General features: G+C 46.6%; 1 protein-coding gene across 4 annotated transcripts in view; it reads left to right on the top strand.

The window, feature by feature from the left end:
* Nucleotides 1–24,193, top strand: part of DCAF6 (DDB1 and CUL4 associated factor 6) — a 1,234,054-nt gene that overhangs the window by 441,724 nt on the left and 768,137 nt on the right. For all 4 annotated transcript variants that reach the window (XM_040424129.1, XM_040424128.1, XM_040424130.1 and 1 more), the window contains exon 10: nucleotides 712–825. In XM_040424129.1, the coding sequence (XP_040280063.1) occupies nucleotides 712–825 (114 nt within the window). The remainder of the gene's footprint in view (nucleotides 1–711; nucleotides 826–24,193) is intronic.

Here is a 24,193-nt window from a genome sequence, read left to right as displayed (position 1 = left end):
ATGAAGCCTGATTCTCTGCTATGGGAGGACCTCTCTTCAATTGATATTGGTTAATTTTTATTTATTTTATTTTTATTTTTATTCATTTCCCTATCCACATTTGTTTGCAGGAGATTTACCTACATTTTGCTGCCTTTTGCAGCCCTCTAGCCCTTTCCTGGGCTGTTTTACAGCCTTTTTAGTGCCGAAAAGTTCGGGTCCCCATTGACTTCAATGGGGTTCTGGGTGAAGTTCGGGTCGAGTTCGGATCCCGAACCCGAGCATTTCCTGGAAGTTCGGCCGAACTTCTCGAACCCGAACATCCAGGTGTTCGCTCAACTCTAGTTATGGGTGTCAGAAAATGCTGATGCAAAGAAAATCTTACATTTTTCCCAGCTTTTATCAAGGGTCAAAACAAAATAAAAACGATAAAATATTCTATCACTGTTTTTTTTTAGCATGCAGTGAACGCCATAATAAAAAATAAAAAAAAACTGAACCTTGGTGAAATTATGTTATTTGTTTCACCCTCCAAAGATATGGTAAATTAAAGGGTGCCATTAAAAAATACAGCTCGTCCTGCAAAAAACCCCTCATATGGTTATGTAAACATGAAATTTAAAAAGTTGTAGCTTTTAGATGGTAGAAAAAATTGAAAACACAGAAACTGAAATTGGTCTGGCTCTTAAGAGGTTAACTAATTGTTAACTTTAAATCATTTCATATTTATAGGTGACCAAGTAACAAATGCTTCATTAATGCAAAGAATGTCAGACATGCTTTCAAGATGGTTTGAAGAGGCAAGTGAAGTTGCTCAAAGAGGAAGAGGAAGAAATCAAAACAGAGGTAAATTCCCAGCCAAAATAATGTGTGCATATATAAAGTGAAATAGGAATGAGGAAATGCTGTTGTTTTAATGAGAGGTTTGTAACCATTTTGCAGGTCACAAAGGCATTTTAAGGAGTTACCATATTTTTTTCTTTATAAGACGCACCTAGGTTTTTGAGTATAAGGCTACTTTCACACTAGCGGCACGAACCTCCAGCAGGCTGTTCACCCTGCCGGAGGTCCATGCCACTAGTGTGAAAGTAGCTTAATAAAAAATATATTTTGAACAAAAAGGTGTGCTTTTGGTGGGTTTTGAACTAATGGTGGTCTGTAGATGACACTGTTATGGGGGATCTGTGGTTGATGCATTGTTATGGGGGATCTGTGGATGACGCACTGGTATGGGGGATCTGTGGATGACGCACTGTTATGGAGGGATGTGTGGATGACACTGTTATGGGGGATCTGTGGATGAAACACTGTTATGGGGGATCTGTGGATGACGTACTTTAATGGGGGATCTGTGAATGACGCACTGTTATGTGGGATTTGTGAATGACGCACTGTTAAGGGGGATCTGTGGATCACGCACTGTTATGGGGATATCTGTGGATGACGCACTGTTATGGGGGATGTGTGGATGATACACTGCTATGGGGGATGTGTGGATGACACTGTTATGGGCGGATGTGTGGATGACACTGTTTTGGGGGAACGTGTGGATGACACACATATAGCATCTTATGCTGGTCCCCCCTCATGCCCCTATGTGTCACAGTAATGATCAATGTGTCCCCTCATGTCCCTGTGTATAGTGACCCCATTACACTGATCCCGCTCACAGCAGTCTTTATATGTAAAGTTTATTTATTTAATGCTCAAACAGTGGCTCCCTTTTTGTTAAACTACCCTAATCGTCTGTAGTAGTACTCACTAGCTCACTCAAAGCAGCGGTCAGGCCAGCAGCGTAACCTCCCACCTCACCTCCCACTTCATGAATGAAGCAGGAGGAGCGTGAATGAGTGAGAGAGGTTACACTGCCGGCCTGCTCTCCACTTTGATAGTGAGTACTACTACAGAATATTACGCTAGTTTAACAAACCAGAGCCACTGGTTGAGGATTAATATTATCAATTTTGTATTTTTATTATGCTTTTACTTTCCTAAATTGCACTATTCACTGTGCGCTTAAAACTCAGTTCTCTGTATACCACTGACAGCTCAGCAGTGTACGTAGTACAGATTTTATCAATGGGCAGCAGCACACTGTGAGTGAGCCGCAATATGCGCTCCTGCCCGTGCTCCCCGGAGGATTACTAACTCCTGGCATAGCACATGGGTACGCTGTATGCCAGTATTAGCTGAGCGGAGCGGGCTCCTGCTCTTGCCTGCTCCACTAAGCTAAGAGCTGACATGCAGTTCTCTTAGATCCGCTCAGCTAATCCTGGCATAGTACATGGGTACAGAGTACCCATGTGCTAAGCCAGGAGTTAGTAATCCTCCGGGGAGCATGGGCAGGAGCGGCAATGTGCGCTCCTTCCAGTACTCACAGAACTGCTGCTTCCCATTTATAAAATGTATACTCCATACTCCCTACACCACTGAGCTGTCAGCAGTGTACAGAGAACAGGGTTTTAAGCGCTCTGTGAATGGTGTGCTTTAGGGATGTAAAAGTAAAATGAAAATACTAAATTGATTAATAAAGTATATTTGAAATAGTTTTATTAGGGCATTAGGGACAACATATTAAAACTTCATATAAAGGTTTAGTTAATCTTTAATCTTTAAAGGAAATGAGTCAACAAAAATATCATTTATATCACACATATAATTTTTATCCAATCTGTTTTTATTTTCTGATTGCAGATTTTTTTCATTGTTTCCCAAACATATATTATCTTAACAGCATTTAGACAGCACAAAAAAAAAAATTGCTTTATGGCAGCCCCATGGTCCATAGACACAATGGTCAGGAGGGGACTTCATTGACTTCTATGGGAGAGTTTTCTAGGCATGCTCTGTGTGGAAAAGAATAGATAAGCTCTGACAATCACCTATTGTGAATGGTGGATCCTGTCTATATAGCTATCTACATACAGAGGTGATATCTCCTTATCATTACAGGCAGATTTAGAATAATATATACTGTAACTGCAGTAGAATGATCTGTAGCGACCAAGAAGTGGCGCCTATTATTAGGCTTAGTGGCCAGTGCAAAAACTGCAGAAATTTATGTTTTTTGTTTAAATATAGATGTTGATGTGGAAAATTTTAATCATCAAAAATTCTTTAAAAATATGTTAAACATAAAAACGTGATTTAAACAGCAGGTCATTTTCTAGTGACACATTCCCTTTAGAGATGAGCGAATTTAAAAAAAATTTAATTCGCCGGTTCGCCGAACTTTTCTGGAAAAAAACGGTTTGATCCGAATAAATTTGCGGCAAATTACATTAAAAACGGCTATTTCCTGGCTGCTGAGAGCCTTTATAGTGGTGTAGAACACTGTGCCTTGCAGTAACGCATAGGGAGTCTGCTTTGGTAGTGAAATAATACTGTGAGTCCGTATGACATGCAGATGACTGGCGTCGCTCTTAGAATCACTGCACACTTCACTTATTTGGGCGGTCACGGAGCCAAAACTGACCAAATAACTCAAGTATCAACTCAGCCTTACAGGTAGATGATAGCGTCAAGAAAAAGCGCACTCATTTTACACCCTCGTCAGCTGATTCCACATAGTTGTCTACAGAACCTGTTCTATTAAACGCTTATAGAAGTAGAGCCCCCCTACAGAGTGGAGAGTGTGTCAGCAGTAAGTTTGTGTTGACGTCACTGATTAATTTTTACCATTCTCTGATCCGTTCAGAATAATTACCCAGAAAAAACAGATCCTGTCTGTTGAGCATACGGCAAAAAAAACTGGAGTGGATCTAAAACAGAGATGACACGTGAATGGAATATTTGCATGTCTTTTGTGTTTTCTACCCAATCCTGCTTTTGGCTACCAAATCATAAGTCAATACTGAGGAGACCGTACAGGCCTTAAAGCTGCTTCACAGACAGGATCCGTTGTGCGTCTCGTTTTTCCTTCCTTCTGACAGATCAGAAGAAGTGTCAAATAAATGATGATGTCAACCAAGCCGAAAGCCAAAATAGTGGACCAGTCATGAAGTGGGAAGGGTGGCAACAGCATGAGTAGTCCACAGAGTGGACCTATGACATAGTGGTGAGGTGAAAGCAGCATGAGGAGAGCACAGAGTGGCCCAATGACAGGATCTGGAGGTGGCAGCAGCATGAGGAGTCCACAGAATGGCACAATGACAGAGTCTGGAGGTAGCAGCAGCATCAGGAAGCCACAGAGTGGCAAGGTTATATACTGTGGAGGTGGCTGGCAATACCAGTACCCGCTGAAGATGGTGGGAGAAAGAAGGAGCACTTGGCATCAGATGTGTGATATCAGGTGGGTAACAGCAGAAGGTAGTAGCTGAGGCAGGTAGCCAGAAGAAACCGGTCTCTTTTGTCAAATTGTTGGTGTGGCACCATGGATAATCTAGTCTGATGCATCAGGCATTGATGTGTGGAAATCCTGGCTGATACACGCCTGATTCATCTTGATGCAGTGTCCCACTCTGTGCTATATGTGGGCACTTGCTAAATGTCATATCAAATGTATTGTGGTATCATGCTGTAATATCCTTTAACAGGCTGGCAGTGTCATTTAATTTACCTTTATTCGCCCCTAGGTGGTGCTTGCACCACTTATATATATAGCCGGGTGGGCAGGGTAAAGTTAGTGTGTCCGATGCTAATGTAGAAATGAGGAAGTTAATAGAGGAGGTGGAAATTTGTATTTCTACCGAAAAAAATAAATAAAGATTTCAACGCATATAAGTGCAGCACTTAATGCAGAATAAAAGATTTTTTGTCCACACAAATAATTCAAAAAAGATTTTACCGCATATAACTGCAGCGCTGAACGCTGAACACAATTTTCTTTTTTCCACCGAAATAAGTCCCAAAAGATTTTACCACATATAACTGCCGCGCTGAACGCTGAATATCTTTTTTTTTTTCTACTAATATACGCCATTAAAGGCTTTACCACATATAACTGGAACAGTGAACGCTGAGTATATTTTAATTTTTACATAGATATACACCACTAAAGGCTTCTCAACAGAGGGTTATAGGTTGTCAGTTTAAAAAAAAACAACGGCGCCTGAGGCGGAGTGATCTGAAGTGAACAGGGGGAAGTAGGTCCACAGTGGAAGAGCGAGAAGCGGTCCTCGTGCGGTTTCTATGCTGCAGAGAAGTCCCCGTAGTGTCCAGTAAGCAATAACGCAGATAGATGCAGGCTGGTGTGAATTAGTTAGCATTTTTGTGCAGGGTTAGTGCATAATGTATTCACCTGTATTGGTGCACCGCTCTTATGGACGTAGTCACGTAAGCAAGCAGTGTGTGAAACGTAATTACAAAATTTCACCACAACGTAATTCAGTTCTTACCGCAAAAAGGACTTTCCCACATATAACTGCAGCGCTGAATGCTGAATATAACCTTATTTTTCTACTGAAATGTGCTACTAAAGGCTTTACCACATATAACTGCAACAGTGAACGGTTTTTCTAGATATACAGTGGGATGCGAAAGTTTGGGCAACCTTGTTAATCGTCATGATTTTCCTGTATAAATCGTTGGTTGTTACGATAAAAAATGTCAGTTAAATATATCATATAGGAGACTCACACAGTAATATTTGAGAAGTGAAATGAAGTTTATTGGATTTACAGAAAGTGTGCTATAATTGTTTAAACAACATTAGGCAGGTGCATAAATTTGGGCACCACAAAAAATAAATGAAATCAATATTTAGTAGATCCTCCTTTTGCAGAAATTACAGCCTCTAAACGCTTCCTGTAGGTTCCAATGAGAGTCTGGATTCTGGTTGAAGGTATTTTGGACCATTCCTCTTTACAAAACATCTTTAGTTCATTCAGGTTTGATGGCTTCCGAGCATGGACAGCTCTCTTTAAGTCACACCCCAGATTTTCAATTATATTCAGGTCTGGGGACTGAGATGGCCATTCCAGAACGTTATACTTGTTCCTCTGCATAAATGCCTTAGTGGATTTTGAGCAGTGTTTAGGGTCGTTGTCTTGTTGAAAGATCCAGCCCCGGCGCAGCTTCAGCTTTGTCACTGATTCCTAGACATTGGTCTCCAGAATCTGCTGATACTGAGTGGAATCCATGCGTCCCTCAACTTTGACAAGATTCCCAGTCCCTGCACTGGCCACACAGCCCCACAGCATGATGGAACCACCACCATATTTTACTGTAGGTAGCAGGTGTTTTTCTTGGAATGCTGTGTTCTTTTTCCTCCATGCATAACGCCCCTTGTTATGGTCAAATAACTAAATTTTTGTTTCATCAGTCCACAGCACCTTATTCCAAAATTAAGCTGGCTTGTCCAAATGTGCTTTAGCCCACCTCAAGCGGCACTTTTTGTGCTGTGGGCGGAGAAAAGGCTTCCTCTGCATCACTCTCGCATACAGCATCTCCTTGTGTAAAGTGCGCCGAATTGTTGAATGATGCACAGTGACTCCATCTGCAACAAGATGATGTTGTAGGTCTTTGGTGCTGGTCTGTGGGTTGACTCTGACTGTTCTCACCATTCGTCACTTCTGCCTATCCGAGATTTTTCTTGGTCTGCCACTTCGAGCCTTAACTTGAACTGAGCCTGTGGTCTTCCATTTCCTCAATATGTTCCTAACTGTGGAAACAGACAGCTGAAATATCTGAGACAGCTTTCTGTATCCTTCCCCTAAACAATGATGGTGAACAATCTTTGTCTTCAGGTCATTTGAGAGTTGTTTTGAGACCCCCATGTTGCTACTCTTCAGAGAAAATTAAAAGAGGGAAACTTACAATTGACCCCCTTAAATACTCTTTCTCATAAGTAGGTCAGGGGTCACTGAGCTTACCAAGCCAATTTGAGTTCCAATAATTAGTTCTAAAGGTTTTGGAATCAATAAAATGACAACAGTGCCCAAATTGATGCACCTGCCTAATTTTGTTTAAACAATTATAGCACACTTTCTGTAAACCCAATAAACTTCATTTCACTTCTCAAATATCACTGTGTGTGTCTCCTATATGATATATTTAACTGACATTTTTTATCGTAACAACCAACGATTTATACAGGAAAATCATGATGATTAACAAGGTTGCCCAAACTTTCGCATCCCACTGTAAGTGCAGCAGCGAATGGCGAATTAATATTTCTTTTTCTAATGATATACGTCAATAAAGGTTTTTCTACATGTAAGTGCACCAGCGAATGGCTTGGCCAGAATTTTTTTTTAGTGAAGTGCGTATATATTTTTCTTGTCGTACGGAAATACTCCCTAAATCTTTTTTTCAGTCTTTTTTTTCCCACCATATGGTTTTTCCAATTGCTGTCCCTAGCGCCTTCACACATCTGTCCCTGCACTCTGAACGCTGGAAAATGGCAGAATCTAAAATGGCTGCCGTATTTATAGGGCTGTGACATCACAGGGCTGTCTGGCTGCTGATTGGCTGCATGCAGGCATGTCAATCTGGGTGATCCCACATTCCCAGAGTTCCATGCCCCATGTCCTCAGTCCTCACATATGTAGCCGCCATTTTAGGAAAATGGTAGCGAAGCGCAAGGAAATTTGCATCTATTGCGAATCAAATTTTTCCTGAAATTCTAAACGAATTCCACTTCGTCAGCTTTTATTTGCTCATCTCTAATTCCCTTTAAAGAAGTGGGACAGGAAGACGAGCTCGCTAGACTTAAACTTTTCTCTTTTCTCAAAGGCCATGTTTTTTCTGCTGTGGTGGACAGACTTGCAGAATCTGAACAAGAGACTTCCATGGTTTCTCTCACGTCCTCGGTATCAATACAGACACAATTCCTCAGTGATTGGGGGCCACTTGGGCTCTTTGGTCAGTGTTCCATGCAGGGCCGGATTAAGAGCATCATGGGCCTGATGCTGAAGATTTTAATGGGCCTTTTTATAGAAAATGAAAACGCAACGCAGAGCAATTTTTTATAACACAAATAAAGTGCATCTGTCATGTTTTATGCATATGAAATCACCAGCATAGCTGAATAGATATATGTATGGTACTGCGCGACATATACCCCTTTAAGTCTCCTTGCCTGTTCGCCACTTTGAAGGTCCGCAGTAAATTATACAGAAACTCACAGATTTTTTTGGAATACCTTATCCTAGATGTTCATCTGCGAGAGCTGTTCTCCTGCGTCTTTCTGTTTTTTTCTTTTTTCTTTTCTTTTAAGTGCCGTTCAGGATGAGGAAAGGTGTAGGGGGCTGGACCCTAGTAGTTGTTTGTGATTTTTTATAAAATACAGAGCTTGCCCCGGCCGGTGGCACAGCTCGTGGTTTAAAAGGAGCCGCTTGTTCGCGCTCGCACGGAACGCTGCGGGACGTCACGGCAGTAGCTACGGTGGACCAGGAGGACCAAAGTTACTCCAACTGACGAAGATTAGCGAACTAATCGAAACGCATTGGAGTAACTTTGGTCCTCCTGGTCCACCGTAGCTACTGCCGTGACGTCACGCAGCGCTCCGTGCGAGCGCGAACAAGCGGCTCCTTTTAAACCACGAGCTGTGCCACCGGCCGGGGCAAGCTCTGTATTTTATAAAAAATCACAAACAACTACTAGGGTCCAGCCCCCTACACCTTTCCTCATCCTGAACGGCACTTAAAAGAAAATAAAAAACAGAAAGACGCAGGAGAACAGCTCTCGCAGATGAACATCTAGGATAAGGTATTCCAAAAAAATCTGTGAGTTTCTGTATTATTTACTGCGGACCTTCAAAGTGGCGAACAGGCAAGGAGACTTAAAGGGGCATATGTCGCGCAGTACCTAATACATATATTACATACATCATTTACTTGATTTTTAACGGTGGTGATACCGTTGCGGTACCGCTGCGTCAGTCTATTTCAGTGCAAGCGCCGGTGTATCACTAGTGTTTTATCTTCATAGCTGAATAGATGTTGATGTATTGATACCTTGCATACCATTTTAAGTAAAACACTTATGGGGGCCCAGAGTGTCAAAAGAGGTGTGGTAGGGGGTCCTCTGTGTCCTCCAGACCGTAATACCTCTCCCGTGTGAAGTCATGCCCGCTCCTTTGGTTGACACCAACGGCTCACTTGACAGCGACGTGTTGAGATCCTGCGCATGTGCCATGAATGGAGATTGCGGTACACAAATGTGGAGTCTGTAGGAACCTGAGACTGTGCATGCACCGCAATCCCCATTCACAGCGCATACGGGATGTGTGTGTGTCAAAGAAGGTGCAGGCATGAACTCACAGGGCAAAAACAATGGTGCTTATAGAACAGACTACACAGTGTAGCGGTATACTGTATACTGTGTGGCACAGTGTAGCGGTATACTGTATATTGTGTGGCACAGTGGATGCTATATGTGTATAACAAACATATTTCACATGAAAACTTACAATTACTTGGCTTGGCCCTTGGGGATCTCGGACGCCACTTCCACACTTTGGCCGGGGGCTCGGCGGAGCTGATGTTGTGTTTTATCCTAATGAGAAAGATTTCATAATAAGGATTTGGTGAAGGGACAGAGGGATAGCAGAGCAGGGAGAGGCTGGTGCTGCTACTAGGGGTCATACCATGGGGGAGTAATAAAGCCCACCATAATGCCCCCCCCCCCCCAATAGTAATAATTCTCCTTATAATAGACAGTGCAAAAAATACCCCCTTGTAATTGACCCAGTTGAGCTAATGTCCCCATAGTGCCCCCATAATGTGACAGTATAAAATACCCCTATATAGTGCCCCCAGTAAATGCCCCCATAGTGCTCCTCTCCCCCTTCCTCCTAGTGCCCCCCATAGTTTACCAGTATAAAATGCCTCAGTAGATGCCCTCAGTGTCCCCCATAATTTGCAAGTATAAAATACCCCTTCTTAGTGCCCCCGTAGATGACCCCATAGTACTCCTCTCCCCAACAGTACCCACCATAATGTGCCCCAGTATAAAATGCTACTGTACAGAGCCCCCCATAAAAAAAACCTTCTTTGTGGCCTCAGTAGATGCCCCTATAGTGCCCACCAAGAATGTGCCAGTGAAAAGTGACCCCAATAATGTGCCAGTAAAAAGTGCCCCAATAATGTGCCAGTAATAAGTGCCCCCATAGATGCCCCCCAATAATGTGCCAGTAAAATGTGCCCCCATAGATGCCCCCCATCATGTGCCAGTAACAAGAGGGCCCCCATCCATCATGTGCCAGTAACAAGAGCCCCCCCTATGCCCCATCATGTGCCAGTAACAAGAGAGCCCCCCATCATGTGCCAGTAACAAGAGAGCCCCCCCATCATGTGCCAGTGACAAGAGCCCCCCTATGCCCCATCATGTGCCAGTAACAAGAGACCCCCCCATGCTCCATCATGTGCCAGTAACAAGAGGCCCCCCATGCCCCATCATGTGCCAGTAACAGGAGGGCCCCCCATCATGTGCCAGTAACAAGAGGGCCCCCCAAAGCCCCATCATGTGCCAGTAACAAGAGGCCCCCCCCATGCCCCATCATGTGCCAGTAACAGGAGGGCCCCCCCATCATGTGCCAGTATAACAAGAGGGCCCCCATCATGTGCCAGTAACAGGAGGGCCACCCCATCATGTGCCAGTATAACAAGAGGGCCCCCCCCATGCCCCCATCATGTGCCAGTAACAGGAGGGCCCCCCCATCATGTGCCAGTATAACAAGAGGGCCCCCCATGCCCCCATCATGTGCCAGTAACAGGAGGGCCCCCCCATAATGTGCCAGTATAACAAGAGGGCCCCCCATGCCCCCATCATGTGCCAGTAACAGGAGGGCCCCCCCATAATGTGCCAGTATAACAAGAGGGCCCCCCATGCCCCCATCATGTGCCAGTAACAGGAGGCCCCCCCATAATGTGCCAGTATAACAAGAGGGCCCCCCATGCCCCCATCATGTGCCAGTAACAGGAGGGCCCCCCCATAATGTGCCAGTATAACAAGAGGGCCCCCCATGCCCCCATCATGTGCCAGTAACAGGAGGGCCCCCCATCATGTGCCAGTATAACAAGAGGGCCCCCATCATGTGCCAGTAACAGGAGGGCCCCCCCATAATGTGCCAGTATAACAAGAGGGCCCCCCCCCCATGGCCCCATCATGTGCCAGTAACAGGAGGCCCCCCCATAATGTGCCTGTATAACAAGAGGGCCCCCCCATGCCCCCATCATGTGCCAGTAACAGGAGGGCCCCCCCATAATGTGCCAGTATAACAAGAGGGACCCCCATGCCCCCATCATGTGCCAGTAACAGGAGGGCCCCCCCATAATGTGCCAGTATAACAAGAGGGCCCCCCATGCCCCCATCATGTGCCAGTAACAGGAGGGCCCCCCCCATAATGTGCCAGTATAACAAGAGGGCCCCCCATGCCCCCATCATGTGCCAGTAACAGGGGGCCCCCCCATCATGTGCCAGTATAACAAGAGGGCCCCCCCATGCCCCCATCATGTGCCAGTAACAGGAGGGCCCCCCCATAATGTGCCAGTATAACAAGAGGGCCCCCCATGCCCCCATCATGTGCCAGTAACAGGAGGGCCCCCCCATAATGTGCCAGTATAACAAGAGGGCCCCCCATGCCCCCATCATGTGCCAGTAACAGGAGGGCCCCCCCCATAATGTGCCAGTATAACAAGAGGGCCCCCCATGCCCCCATCATGTGCCAGTAACAGGAGGGCCCCCCATAATGTGCCAGTATAACAAGAGGGCCCCCCCCATGCCCCCATCATGTGCCAGTAACAGGAGGGCCCCTCCATAATGTGCCAGTATAACAAGAGGGCCCCCCATGCCCCCATCATGTGCCAGTAACAGGAGGGCCCCCATAATGTGCCAGTATAACAAGAGGGCCCCCCCATGCCCCCATCATGTGCCAGTAACAGGAGGGCCCCCCATCATGTGCCAGTATAACAAGAGGGCCCCCCATGCCCCCATCATGTGCCAGTAACAGGAGGACCCCCCCATCATGTGCCAGTATAACAAGAGGGCCCCCCCCATGGCCCCATCATGTGCCAGTAACAGGAGGGCCCCCCCATAATGTGCCAGTATAACAAGAGGCCCCCCCATGCCCCCATCATGTGCCAGTAACAGGAGGGCCCCCCCATAATGTGCCAGTATAACAAGAGGGCCCCCCATGCCCCCATCATGTGCCAGTAACAGGAGGGCCCACCCATAATGTGCCAGTATAACAAGAGGGCCCCCCATGCCCCCATCATGTGCCAGTAAAAGTATTTATAAAAAAAAACAAAAAACTTATACTTACCTCAGCGATGCGATGCAGGCCTCAGGCCGCACGATGACGTCTGCGCCGGCCTCTGATAGGCTGCAGGCACTAGGCCGGCAGCCTATCAGAGACACAGGGGAGGGACACGCCTCTCCCCTGCCCTGCCGCTATACAGATGGAGATGAGCGCTTCCACAATAGAAGCGCTCATCTCCCTGTGCCGGCGCCCCGCACCGCACACAAGTTTTCAAGGGTCCAGGGCCGGGCCGGCCGCGCCGCCAGCTCGGCCGGGGAGAGGGGCAATTGCGGGCTGCTGCTTGATGTGTTGGCAGCACTGCTGGGCCTATTTTCACTCAGGGGCCTGAAGCTGCAGCTCCATCAGCCCCTATGTTAATCCGGCCCTGGTTCCATGGCTCAGGGGGTGGAGTCGTGTTACTTCAAGAAACTCCTAGGCAGTGCTCTAGGCTCTCTTTTCTGTCCCTCAGATAAAGTGCTGCAATATCAGGATATGCTCAGACAATTCAAATTGTGGCTCTTATATCAGGGGGAAGGAAGAAGGTCTGTCAAGCTCTTAAAAAACGGATTACATCTGTATGCCATCCGTTTTTTTTTTTTGCGGATCCATTGTAACAATACCTAAAACGGACAAGAATAGGACATGTTCTTTTTTTTTGTGGGGCTACAGAGCGGACATACTGATGCGGACAATACAATGTGTGCTGTCCGCACTTTTTCCCTACACATTGAAATGAACAAGTCCGCATCATATCCGCAAAAAAACCGGAATGGACACGGAAACTAACAACGTGCATGTAGCCTTAGGGACAGGGGTCTCTCAGGCTCAATGATTAATACTTTTCTGGCTAGCATGAAGCAGGTTACTTTTAATACTTATACCAAGGACCTTGAAGGGCCCTGAGGGTAGACAAGACCCCTTATAAGAACCTAATATTCCATTGATTCTTGAATTCCTTCAGCTGGGCTTAGAAAAAAAAGTTAAAGTTCAGATGTCAGTTCTTCATTTTTTTTTTGACTCCAGGTTAACAGATCATCCTTTGTTTAAAAGATTTCTAGTGACAGCAAGTAGCAGAGAGCTAGATTTACTCCCCGGGATCTGAACTTGGTACCAAATGGCTTGCCAGGTCCTCCCTTTAAGCAAAAGTAAATGGTGGTCGCGATCAAGGCTGGGACAAGGTCCACCACCAACAGAGGCTGAGCTGCCCAAGTGCGCTGCGCCCCCCCCCCCCACCATTTAGATATGTATGTTTGTTATTAATCATCTTCCACCCCAACCCACCCAACCCCCCCTCCTTCCCCCGGGTCGTTCCTTGTAATTTTACCCCATCCAGAACCCCATCAGACCTCAGATCAGACGGAAAAGAATATTATCTTTATTTAAAAACTATCTTACTTCACTTCAGGGCAGACTCTCACGCTCTATCCCTGCTGGGGCCTGGGCTGGGTCGTGACACAGTGCTGTGCTGCTGCTGCCCGCGCTGCTCCTGGTCTCCAGAGGGCGCACATGTGACCTGACTGCATACAGCGCGTCAGGTCTAAGTGCGCGCTGTACGCAGCCAGTCAGGCAAGCGACTGAGCAGAGGCCAGAGCAGCGGAGCGGCCGAGCCAGGAGGCGGAGCGGGGAGGGAGCACGTAAGTCAGTGCCAAGCAGTGGCGTATCTTGGTTTTGTGCTGCCCTAGGCGAGACTAAACTCGGGCACCCCCCTAATATAAATTTGACCCACCCTTTCCTGTCAAGGCCAAACCCCTTTCTCCCTAAACCCCACCCCTTACTATGTGCCATCCACAGAACCCCCTCCCCTAAACAGTGCCATCCACAGATCCCCTCCCCTAAACAGTGCCATCCACAGATCCCCCTCCCCTTAACAGTGCCATTCACAGATACCCCTCCCCCTAAACAGTGCCATCCACAGATCCCCCTCCCCTAAACAGTGCCATCCACAGTTCCCCTCCCCTAAACAGTGCCATCCACAGATCCCCCTCCCCTAAACAGTGCCATCCACAGATCCCCCTCCCCTAAACAGTGCCATCCACAGTTCCCCTCCCCTAAACAGTGCCATCCACAGATCCCCCTCCCCTAAACAGTGCCATCCACAGATCCCCCTCCCCTAAGCAGTGCCATCCACAGTTCCTCTCCCCTAAACAGTGCCATCCACAGATCCCCCTCCCCTAAACAGTGCCATCCACAGATCCCCCTCCCCTAAATAGTGCCATCAACAGATCCCCCTCCCCTAAATAGTGCCATCAACAGATCCCCCTCCCCTAAACAGTGCCATCAACAGATCCCCCTCCCCTAAACAGTGCCATCCACAGATCTCCCCCCTAAACAGTGACATCCACAGATCGCCCTCCCCTAAACAGTGACATCCACAGATCCCCCTCCCCTAAACAGTGACATCCACAGATCCCCTCCCCTAAACAGTAACATCCACAGATCCCCCTCCCCGACGCTCACAGGAGTACATTTATAAACTAATCAGTAACTTTAACTTTAATCATTGCTGATCTCTTTACTTGGATACCTTACTCTGTCTTGGCTCCGGTAACAGCAGGCGGTGCGGGCGGGTGGCGCTTACTCACTGACGTCACACGCCTGCGCCGCCTAGTGGGAGGAGCAGGCGCGTGACGTCAGTGAGTGAGCGCCGCCCGCCCGCACTGCCTGCTGTTACCGGAGCTAAGACAGAGTAAGGTATCCAAGTAAAGAGATCAGCAATGATTAAAGTTAAAGTTACTGATTAGTTTATAAATGTACTCCTGTGAGCGGCGTGGACCTATATATCTAACCCCAGGCAAGCGTCCCTGTCACCATGGGAACGCCTGGGGGTTAGAATATACCATCGGATTTGAGTTTTCACGATCTCACTGAGGGGGTTAGAATATACCATTGGATCTTCTGAGTATACCGGCATATAAGACGGATGGGACAAGGGGCAAACAAGGCATTTTGCCGGCAGGTGTGGCAGCAGCAGCGACGTGGTCAGTGGCCTGCTTGCCGCCCAGAGGCTGGGGAGCTGGCCTGCGCCCTGAGGCTGGAGCCTCCCCAGCCTCTGTGTCGTCCCGGCCTTGGTCGCGATGCCCAATACACAGGAGTCTGTCCAACCAGAGATATATTGGGTTATCAAGCTTCTCACAATGCAGCCACACAATGAATCCAGGGGTCGATACACCAATTGGCATCCAAAAACCAGGGTAATGAAACTGTGGCGCACAATAGTGAAGTTCCGACAGAATTGGTTTCCCAAAAGTATTTATTATACTTACAAAATCGTATATATGTTAAAAGTCATAAAACATATAATAGTTCCTTGTGTAGCACCCGACCTAGGTTTCGCCAGTCAGCTTCGTCAGGGGCGATAATACCACTCCCTTCAGGTGTGGTATTTAAGGACAATGCTTAAAGCACGCCCCCTCCTTGAGGTTACCAATTATTCTTTAAAACAATCAATTTTTTTTTTTAAACTAGAAAAAAATTTTAACCACCTCCGGACCGCCTAACGCAGGATTGCGTTCCGGAGGTGGTCGATTCATTCCACCTGGACGCCCCGGCGCGTCATCTCGCAAGAGGCGAGATTTCCTGTGAACGCGTGCACACAGGAGCGCGCGTTCACAGGAACCGAAGGTAAACGAGTGGATTTGCAGCCTGCCAGCGGCGATCGTTCGCTGGCAGGCAGTAGATGCGATTTTTTTAACCCCTTAAAGGTATATTAGACGCTGTTTTAATAACAGCGTCTAATATACCTGCTACCTGGTCTTCTGGTGGTCCCTTTTGCTTGGATCGACCACCAGAGGACACATGCAGCTCTGTAAGTAGCACCAATCACCACTACACTACACCACCCCCTGTCACTTATTAACCCCTTATTAACCCCTGATCACCCCCCTGTCATTGATCACCCCCCTGTAAGGCTCCATTCAGACGTCAGTATGTGTTTACGGATCCGCTGACCCCAAAACACATACGGACGTCTAAAAGGAGCCTTACAGGGGTGGATCACCCCATATAGACTCCCTGATCACCCCCTGTCATTGATCACCCCCTGTAAGGCTCCATTTAGACATCCGTAGTGTTTTGCGGATCCGCAAAACACGGACACCGGCAATGTGCTTTCCGCATTTTGCGGATCCGCACATTGCCAGAACTATATAGAAAATGCCTTTTCTTGTCCGCAATTGCGGACAAGAATAGGACATGTTCTATAGGCTCTACAAAAAACGCAGTGTTTGCCCGAACAGGCCTGATCTTGTGCGCACACTTGCGTTCAGTCCGCCCCACCGCAGTGACAGAATTAATTTTTTTCTGATCACTGCAAAAAGACCGTAAAATCGCTGCGGCGCTATAAAAAGATCACGGAATACCTTGGGGTGTCTTCTTTCCAAAATAGGGTCACATGTGGGGTATTTATGCTGCCCTGGCATTTTAGGGGCCCTAAAGCGTGAAAAGAAGTCTGGAATCCAAATATCTAAAAATTCCCTCCTAAAAGTTTTTTGGGCCCCTTTGCGCACCTAGGCTGCAAAAAAGTGTCACACATGTGGTATCGCCGTACTCAGGAGAAGTAGGGCAATGCGTTTTGGGGTGTCTTTTTACATATACCCATGCTGGGTGAGAGAAATATCTCTCTATAATGACAACTTTGTATTAAAAAATGGGAAAAGTTGACTTTTAGAGAGATATTTCTCTCACCCAGCATGGGTATATGTAAAAATACACCCCAAAACACATAGCCCTACTTCTCCTGAGTACGGCGATACCACATGTGTGACACTTTTTTGCAGCCTAGGTGCGCAAAGGGCCCACATTCTAAAGAGCACCTTTAGGATTTCACAGGACATTTTTTACACATTTGAATTTCAAACTACTTCTCACGCATTAGGGCCCCTAAAATGCCAGGCAGTATAACTACAGCACAAGTCATTTGGAAAGGAAGACACCCAAGGTATTTCGTGATGGCATAGTGAGTTCATGGAAGTTTTATTTTTGTCACAGTTAGTGGAATATGAGACTTTGTAAGGAAAAAAAAAAATCATAATTTTCCACTAACTTGTGCAAAAAAAAAAATTCTAGGAATCTCGCCATGCCCCTCACGGAATACCTTGGGTGTCTTCTTTCCAAAATGGGGTCACTTGTGGGGTTATTTATACTGCCCTGGCATTTTAGGGGCCCTAATGCGTGAGAAGTAGTTTGAAATCCAAATGTGTTAAAAATGCCCTGTGAAATCCTAAAGGTGCTCTTTAGAATTTGGGCCCCTTTGCCCACCTAGGCTGCAAAAAAAGTGTCACACATGTGGTATCGCCATACTCAGGAGAAGTAGGGCTATGTATTTTGGGTGTCTTTTTACATATACCCATGCTGGGTGAGATAAATATCTCTGTCAAATGACAACTTTGTATAAATAAATGGGAAAATGTTGTCTTTTAGAGAGATATTCTCTCCCCCAGCATGGGTATATGTAAAAAGACACCCCAAAACACATTGCCCAACTTCTCTGAGTACGCGATACCACATGTTTGACACTTTTTGCAGCCTAGGTGGGCAAAGGGCCAAAATTCTAAAGAGCACCTTTAGGATTTCGCAGGACATTTTTTACACATTTGAATTTTAAACTACTTCTCGCGCATTAGGGCCGCTAAAATGCCAGGGCAGTAAACTACCCCACAAGTGACCCATTTTGGAAAGAAGACACCCCAAGGTATTCGTGATGGGCATAGTGAGTTCATGGAAGTTTTTATTTTTTGTCACAAGTTAGGTTTAATATGAGACTTTGTAAGAAAAAATAAATAAAATAAAATCATCATTTTCTACTAACTTGTGACAAAAAATAAAAAGTTCTATGAACTCACTATGCCCATCAGCGAATACCTTAGGGTGTCTTCTTTCCGAAATGGGGTCATTTGTGGGGTGTTCCTACTGTCTGGGCATTGTAGAACCTCAGGAAACATGACAGGTGCTCAGAAAGTCAGAGCTGCTTCAAAATGTACCATAGTTTGTAAACGCTATAACTTTTATCCAAACCAATAAATATACACTTATTGCATTTTTTTTTATCAAAGACATGTAGAAAAATAAATTTAGAGAAAAATTTATATAGAAATGTATTTTTTTAAAAAAAATTACAACTGAAAGTGAAAAATGTCATTTTTTTGCAAAAATTTCGGTAAATTTCGATTAATAACAAAAAAAGTAAAAATGTCAGCAGCAATGAAATACCACCAAATGAAAGCTCTATTTGTCATGCCCCACTCTGCGGAGGTCGGCCAGGATAGCAGCACGAGTTTAGTATTTGTTTTGGTGCCGTGCTGGATCCGCCTCTCATCAGGTGCACTGGTGGAGTCATTAGTTTAAATGGTCTCCAGCTAAGTGCTCTGAGCGGATTATACTGATCATTTTGGTCAGGAAGTTCGGAGGGAAGGTTGGCTGTCAATTCCTGCTCTCAAAGATAAGTGTCATTTCTAGTTTGGTTGTTGTGTCATCTTTCCCATCCAGGTTCTGTGCGAGCAGGCTGCTCCTATCTCCCCACTTCACCATCAGGGTTTTGTCAGTCCAGGCTGAAGGACACAGCACACCTACCTTCAAGGTCTGCCTGTGGGCTGAGCAGTGCAGGAAAGAGGTCAGGGATAAACTAGGAGGTAGTTGTCACGACTGTGACTGATCCTGACAGGTCTGGGAGGAGAAGGTCGCAGCGACTTGCTACTCGTGATAGCTTGTGAGCTTGCTCCGTGGTTCAGGGTATGTCATCAGGGTTTTGCCTTGTGAACTTTTTGTCCTGACTGGGAGTTTGTAGGCATCCTCCTCAGTGAGTCCTGTCTGCCACTCCAGCTACTATATAGTTTCACTTTCACTTGCAGTCATTGCCAGATATAGTCCTTACTTCCAGTGCTACTCTGACCTTGGAAGGAGATCCGGTTGATGGTGCTGCTGTGGAGCTCTTGTGACATTTCTTTCTTTTTTTTTTTTTTGCTTGCTGTTTTGCTTTGTATTTTGTCTGTTCCACTATGGATCCGGTTTCGGTTTTGGCGAAACAATTACAGGGTTATCCCTTGAAGTGGCAGGATTAAAAGCAACAGTGCTGCAGCAGCAATCCTTGGTTCCACCGTTGCTACAGGAAACCAAGGTACTCCTGAGCCAAAAGTTGGCTTTACCTGATAGGTTCTCTGGAGGGAGAGACCAATTTTGTAACCTTCAGAGAAGCTTGCAAATTGTTCTTGCAGGTTACGCCCTAGATCCTCCGGCGGTGAGGAACAACGGGTGGGCATTGTAATTTCTCTCCTGCAAGGAGATCCGCAGGCTTGGGCTTTCTCCCTACCATCTGACTCTCCGGCTGTCACTACCAGAGCTTTGAGACATTCTCACAGCTCTGTTTCTCCACCCCTGTGATGATGTCACTACTAGAGTTTGGAGGAGTTCTCACTGCTCTGTTTCTCTGCCCCTGTGATGAGGTCTTTACTCCCAGCTGTTCTCCTGCGTTTGATTTCCCTACCTTTAAATCACCCCTCCTCCTATTGTAGGGCGTGGATTATATTCCTCATTTCAGTTGTTGCTCTTGCTTGAGTATCTTCTCTTGTAAGCTATCAGTTCACTGGACCTGTGTTCTGCTGCATCAAGCACTCCGGATATTGCCAGCTGTCCTTGGATCCGTCTTCTCTGCGGCTGCCCCTTCAGCTAAGTGTGCAGACATTGTTGTGTACCTGGTTATTTTCTGACTGGATCTGAGGTGGCCACGGTTCCCTCCATATACTGAGCAGGGCACCGGTGGCCGTGCCCCTTCCACTATTGTAGGGGTTTCAGTGGTCATCAGTCTTAGGTACGTGGGCATGCCTCGTTCCACCTTTTGGATCCGGGCATGTGCTTAGCAGCATAGGGAGAGCTTTGAGGGTCTGATAGGGGTCACCCTTTATCCTCCCTAGTTTGGGTACGGTCAGCTCTTTTACTGTGTATGCTCTTGTTGCTCACAAACAGCCGTGACACCGGCCTTACGATCAGTGGAGGAGTTTTTTGAAGCCCTGGGTCTCGTATATGATGACCCGGACAGGGTCTCACTGAGTCCAAGCTACGTAGACTTCGGCAAGAGAACCGGTCTGCTGAAACTATATTGTTCCGAATTCCGTAGGTGGGCTACTGATACGTTATGGAACGACTCGGCCCTTAGGAGTCAGTTCTGCCAGGGGTTGTCTGAAAAATTAAAAGACGCGCTGGCGGTATACGAGGTCCCTGGGTCTCTTGAGGCTGCTATGTCTCTGTCCATAAGAATCGACAGACGAACTCAGGGAGAGACTATTAAATTTTTACGGAGGCCTCTATAGGGCAGGGATCGGTCTGTTATGGTCCAGTCGAACCAATGCAAATAGGGGGGCGCCACTAGACGGGTGAATCCTCCTAAGTTCCGCCGTAGGTCAGAGGTTTTGTTTTCGTTGTGGGGGGAGGGGTCATTTTGTAAAGGTTTGTCCCCTCAGAACCCAAGAGACCACAAACTAAGGAGCCGCCGGAAAACTAGAGTCCCCAGATTGTGCGGAGGAGAACAGTCTGGGCGTATTCGTTTCCTCCATACGCATGTCTCCGTTTTTGTTGTCCGCTACCGTTGAGGCGGGCAATAAGACTGAGATCTGTTCCGTCTTTTTGGACAGTGGGGCGGGGGTCAACTTGGTGGATTCACGGTTTGCTCAGGCTCTGGGTTTAACTCCGGAACCGGTATGCAGAACTATTCCTGTGTTTGCCATCGACTCCTCCCCTCTTACTCAGAGAGAGTTAACTAAGATCATCCATAATATCCATCTGCAGGTGGGTGACCTCCATAAAGAGCATATCTCTTGTTATGTCCTGGACGGTCTTCCGGCTCCTATGGTATTGGGGCTTCCCTGGCTGGTGACTCACAATCCAGTTGTGGATTGGCAGGCCGGGGAGATTGTGGAGTGGAGTGAACATTGTAAGGACAACTGCTTGAGTAGTAGGTGCTCTACACTCTCTGTAACATCTTTACCTGCCTTTCTGTCAGATTTTATGTATGTGTTCTCTGAGAAGGGTTGTCAGGGGTTACCACCTCATCGTCCATATGATTGCCCGATTAATCTATTACCTGGGGCAAAACTACCTAAAACCCGGTTATACAATCTTTCTGGCCCGGAGAGGAAGGCTATGAAAGATTATATTTCGGAGAGTTTGGCTAAGGTACACATCAGACCCTCTTCTTCACCTGTGGCTGCAGGGTTCTTTTTCGTTAAAAAGAAAGATGGGGGCCTACGTCCTTGCCTGGATTTCCGGGAATTAAACCGGATAACTATCCGAGATCCCTATGCTCTTCCTCTCATTCCCGACCTCTTTAATCAGGTTGCTGGTGCTAAATGGTTCTCCAAAATGGATCTCAGAGGAGCCTATAACCTGGTTCACATCAAAGAGGGGGATGAGTGGAAGACGGCTTTTAATACTCCGGAAGGGCATTATGAAAATCTGGTCATGCCATTTGGTCTTACTAATGCGCCTGCGGTATTCCAACATTTTGTCAACGATATTTTTAGTCACCTTATCGGGAGATTTGTTGTGATATATCTTGATGACATCCTGGTCTATTCCCCGGATCTGGATACACATAAGATCCATGTGAGACAAGTGCTGCGATATTAAGGGCCAACAAATTGTTTGCTAAGTTAGAAAAATGTGTGTTCGCCGTAAAGAACTGCCATTTCTGGGGTATGTGTTGTCAGATTCAGGTTTCCGCATGGATCCAGAGAAAGTCCGGCGATTATAGACTGGGATCTGCCTGAGAACCTGAAGGCTTGCAACGCTTCCTGGGGTTTGCCAATTTTTATAGAAAGTTTATAAGAACTATTCCTTGGTGGTCAAACCACTGACGGACATGACCCGAAAGGGATCCGATTTTTCCAAATGGTCACATGCAGCCAAAACTGCCTTTGCATCTCTGAAGGAGAGATTCACCTCGGCCCCTATTCTCGTACAGCCAGATGTCTCGCTTCCTTTTATTGTAGAGGTTGACGCATCAGAGGTAGGGGTGGGAGCGGTACTATCTCAGGGCCCGTCCCCTAGTGAATGGCGTCCGTGTGCTTTCTTTTCGAAGAAATTGTCTACTGCAGAAAGGAACTATGATATTGGCAAAAGGGAACTTTTGGCTATTAAGTTGGCTTTTGAGGAGTGGCGTCATTTTTTGGAGGGGGCGTTCATCCCGTCACGGTGATTACTGATCACAAAAACTTTTATATCTGGAGTCTGCTAAACGTCTCACCCCTAGACAGGCTCGGTGGTCGTATTTTTTACTAGGTTTTAATTTTGTAATAACCTATCGCCCGGGGGCAAAAAATACTAAGGCGGATGCATTGTCTCAAAGTTTTCTGGAGGGGGTGATGTTGAGGTACCAGAGCCCATTTTTCAAAAGGGGGTGGTGGGTCTCTGCATTACACTCAGGTTTGGAGGGAGGGTGTTGGAAGCTCAGGGGGACGCCCCGGCCCTCCTGCCCCTCGGGTAAACGGTTTGTGCCAGAAAATTTACGCCTGGAGATACTAAAAGAACACATAACTCCACACTGGCAGGACACCCAGGTAGTAGGGCAACCTCTGAGTTAGTGTCTCGTCGGTTCTGGTGGCCTAAATGGCGCCAGAGGGTGTGAATTTGTGTCTGCATGTGCTACCTGTGCTCGTTCTAAGGTAGATCATACTCGTCCGGCAGGGCGTCTTTACCTTTGGCCATCCCAACAGGCCTTGGACGCACCTGTCAATGGATTTCATTACGGATCTACCAGTATCAGCGGGGAAGATGTTATTCTTGTAGTTGTTGACAGATTCAGTAAAATGGTGCACTTTATTGCTCTTGCCGCATTGCCTAATGCTAACACACTGGCTCAGGTTTTTATTGACCACATCGTGAGCTTCACGGGGTCCCTTCCGATATGTTTTCGGATCGTGGTACCCAATTCGTTTCAAATTTTGGAAAGCTTTTTGTTCTCGTATAGGGGTTCATCTGTCGTTTTCTTCGTCTTTCCATCCACAGTCCAACGGTCAGACTGAACGTACCAATCAAAAACCTAGAGACATATTTAGATGCTTTGTTTCCGAAAATCAGGAGGAATGGTCATCTTATTTACCGTTAGCCGAGTTTGCCATTAATAATCGTCGTCAAGAATCCACCGATAAGTCACCATTTTTTGGTGCGTATGGTTTCCATCCTCAGTTTTGTACGTTTAGTGAGGGGGGGCCGTCTGGGATTCCTGAGGAGGACGATTTGCGTCGTCACTTTCTTCAGTGTGGCAGAGTCTGCAAAGAAAGTTTGAAGAGAATTGGTGGTTAGATACAAACGTGCGGCTGATAGGAAGCGCTCTGAAGGTCCGGACCTTGGGGTGAATGACTTGGTGTGGTTGTCTACCAGAAATATCAAGTTGAAGGTTCCCTGTGGAAATTAGGTCCGAGATTTATTGGTCCTTATAGGGTAATTAAGATCCATTAACCCGGTGGCTTTTCGTCTGGAGCTACCTCAGACTCTAAGGATCCATAATGTCTTCCACAGATCTCTGCTTAAGAGATATGTAGAACCTCCTGAACCATTGCCACTACCGCCTCCACCGGTGGTTGTTGATGGCAGTCTTGAGTTTCAGGTAGAAAGATTGTTGATTCACGATATGTTCGCCGCTCTCTTCAGTACCTGGTGCACTGGAAAGGTTATGGTTCCGAAGAGAGAATGTGGGTTCCAGCATCAGAGATAAAAGCGGACAGGACTCATTCGGGCTTTTCATAGCTCCCATCCGGAGAGGCCTGGTCTTGAGGGTCCAGGGGCCCCTCGTAGAAAGGGGGGTACTGTCACGACTGTGACTGATCCTGACAGGTCTGGGAGGAGAAGGTCGCAGCGACTTGCTACTCGCGATAGCTTGTGAGTTTGCTCCGTGGTTCAGGGTATGTCAACCGGGTTTTGCCTTGTGAACCTTTTTGTCCTGACTGGGAGTTTGTAGGCATCCTCCTCAGGTGAGTCCTGTCTGCCACTCCCAGCTACTATATTAGTTTCACTTTCACTTGCAGTCATTGCAGATATAGTCCTTAC

The sequence above is a fragment of the Bufo bufo genome, chromosome 3, assembly GCF_905171765.1.
Source record: "Bufo bufo chromosome 3, aBufBuf1.1, whole genome shotgun sequence".
In the NCBI taxonomy this organism is placed as follows: Eukaryota; Metazoa; Chordata; class Amphibia; order Anura; family Bufonidae; genus Bufo; species Bufo bufo.
The sequence above is the reverse complement of the archived record's forward strand: the minus strand, read 5'-3'. Positions and strand labels throughout refer to the sequence as shown.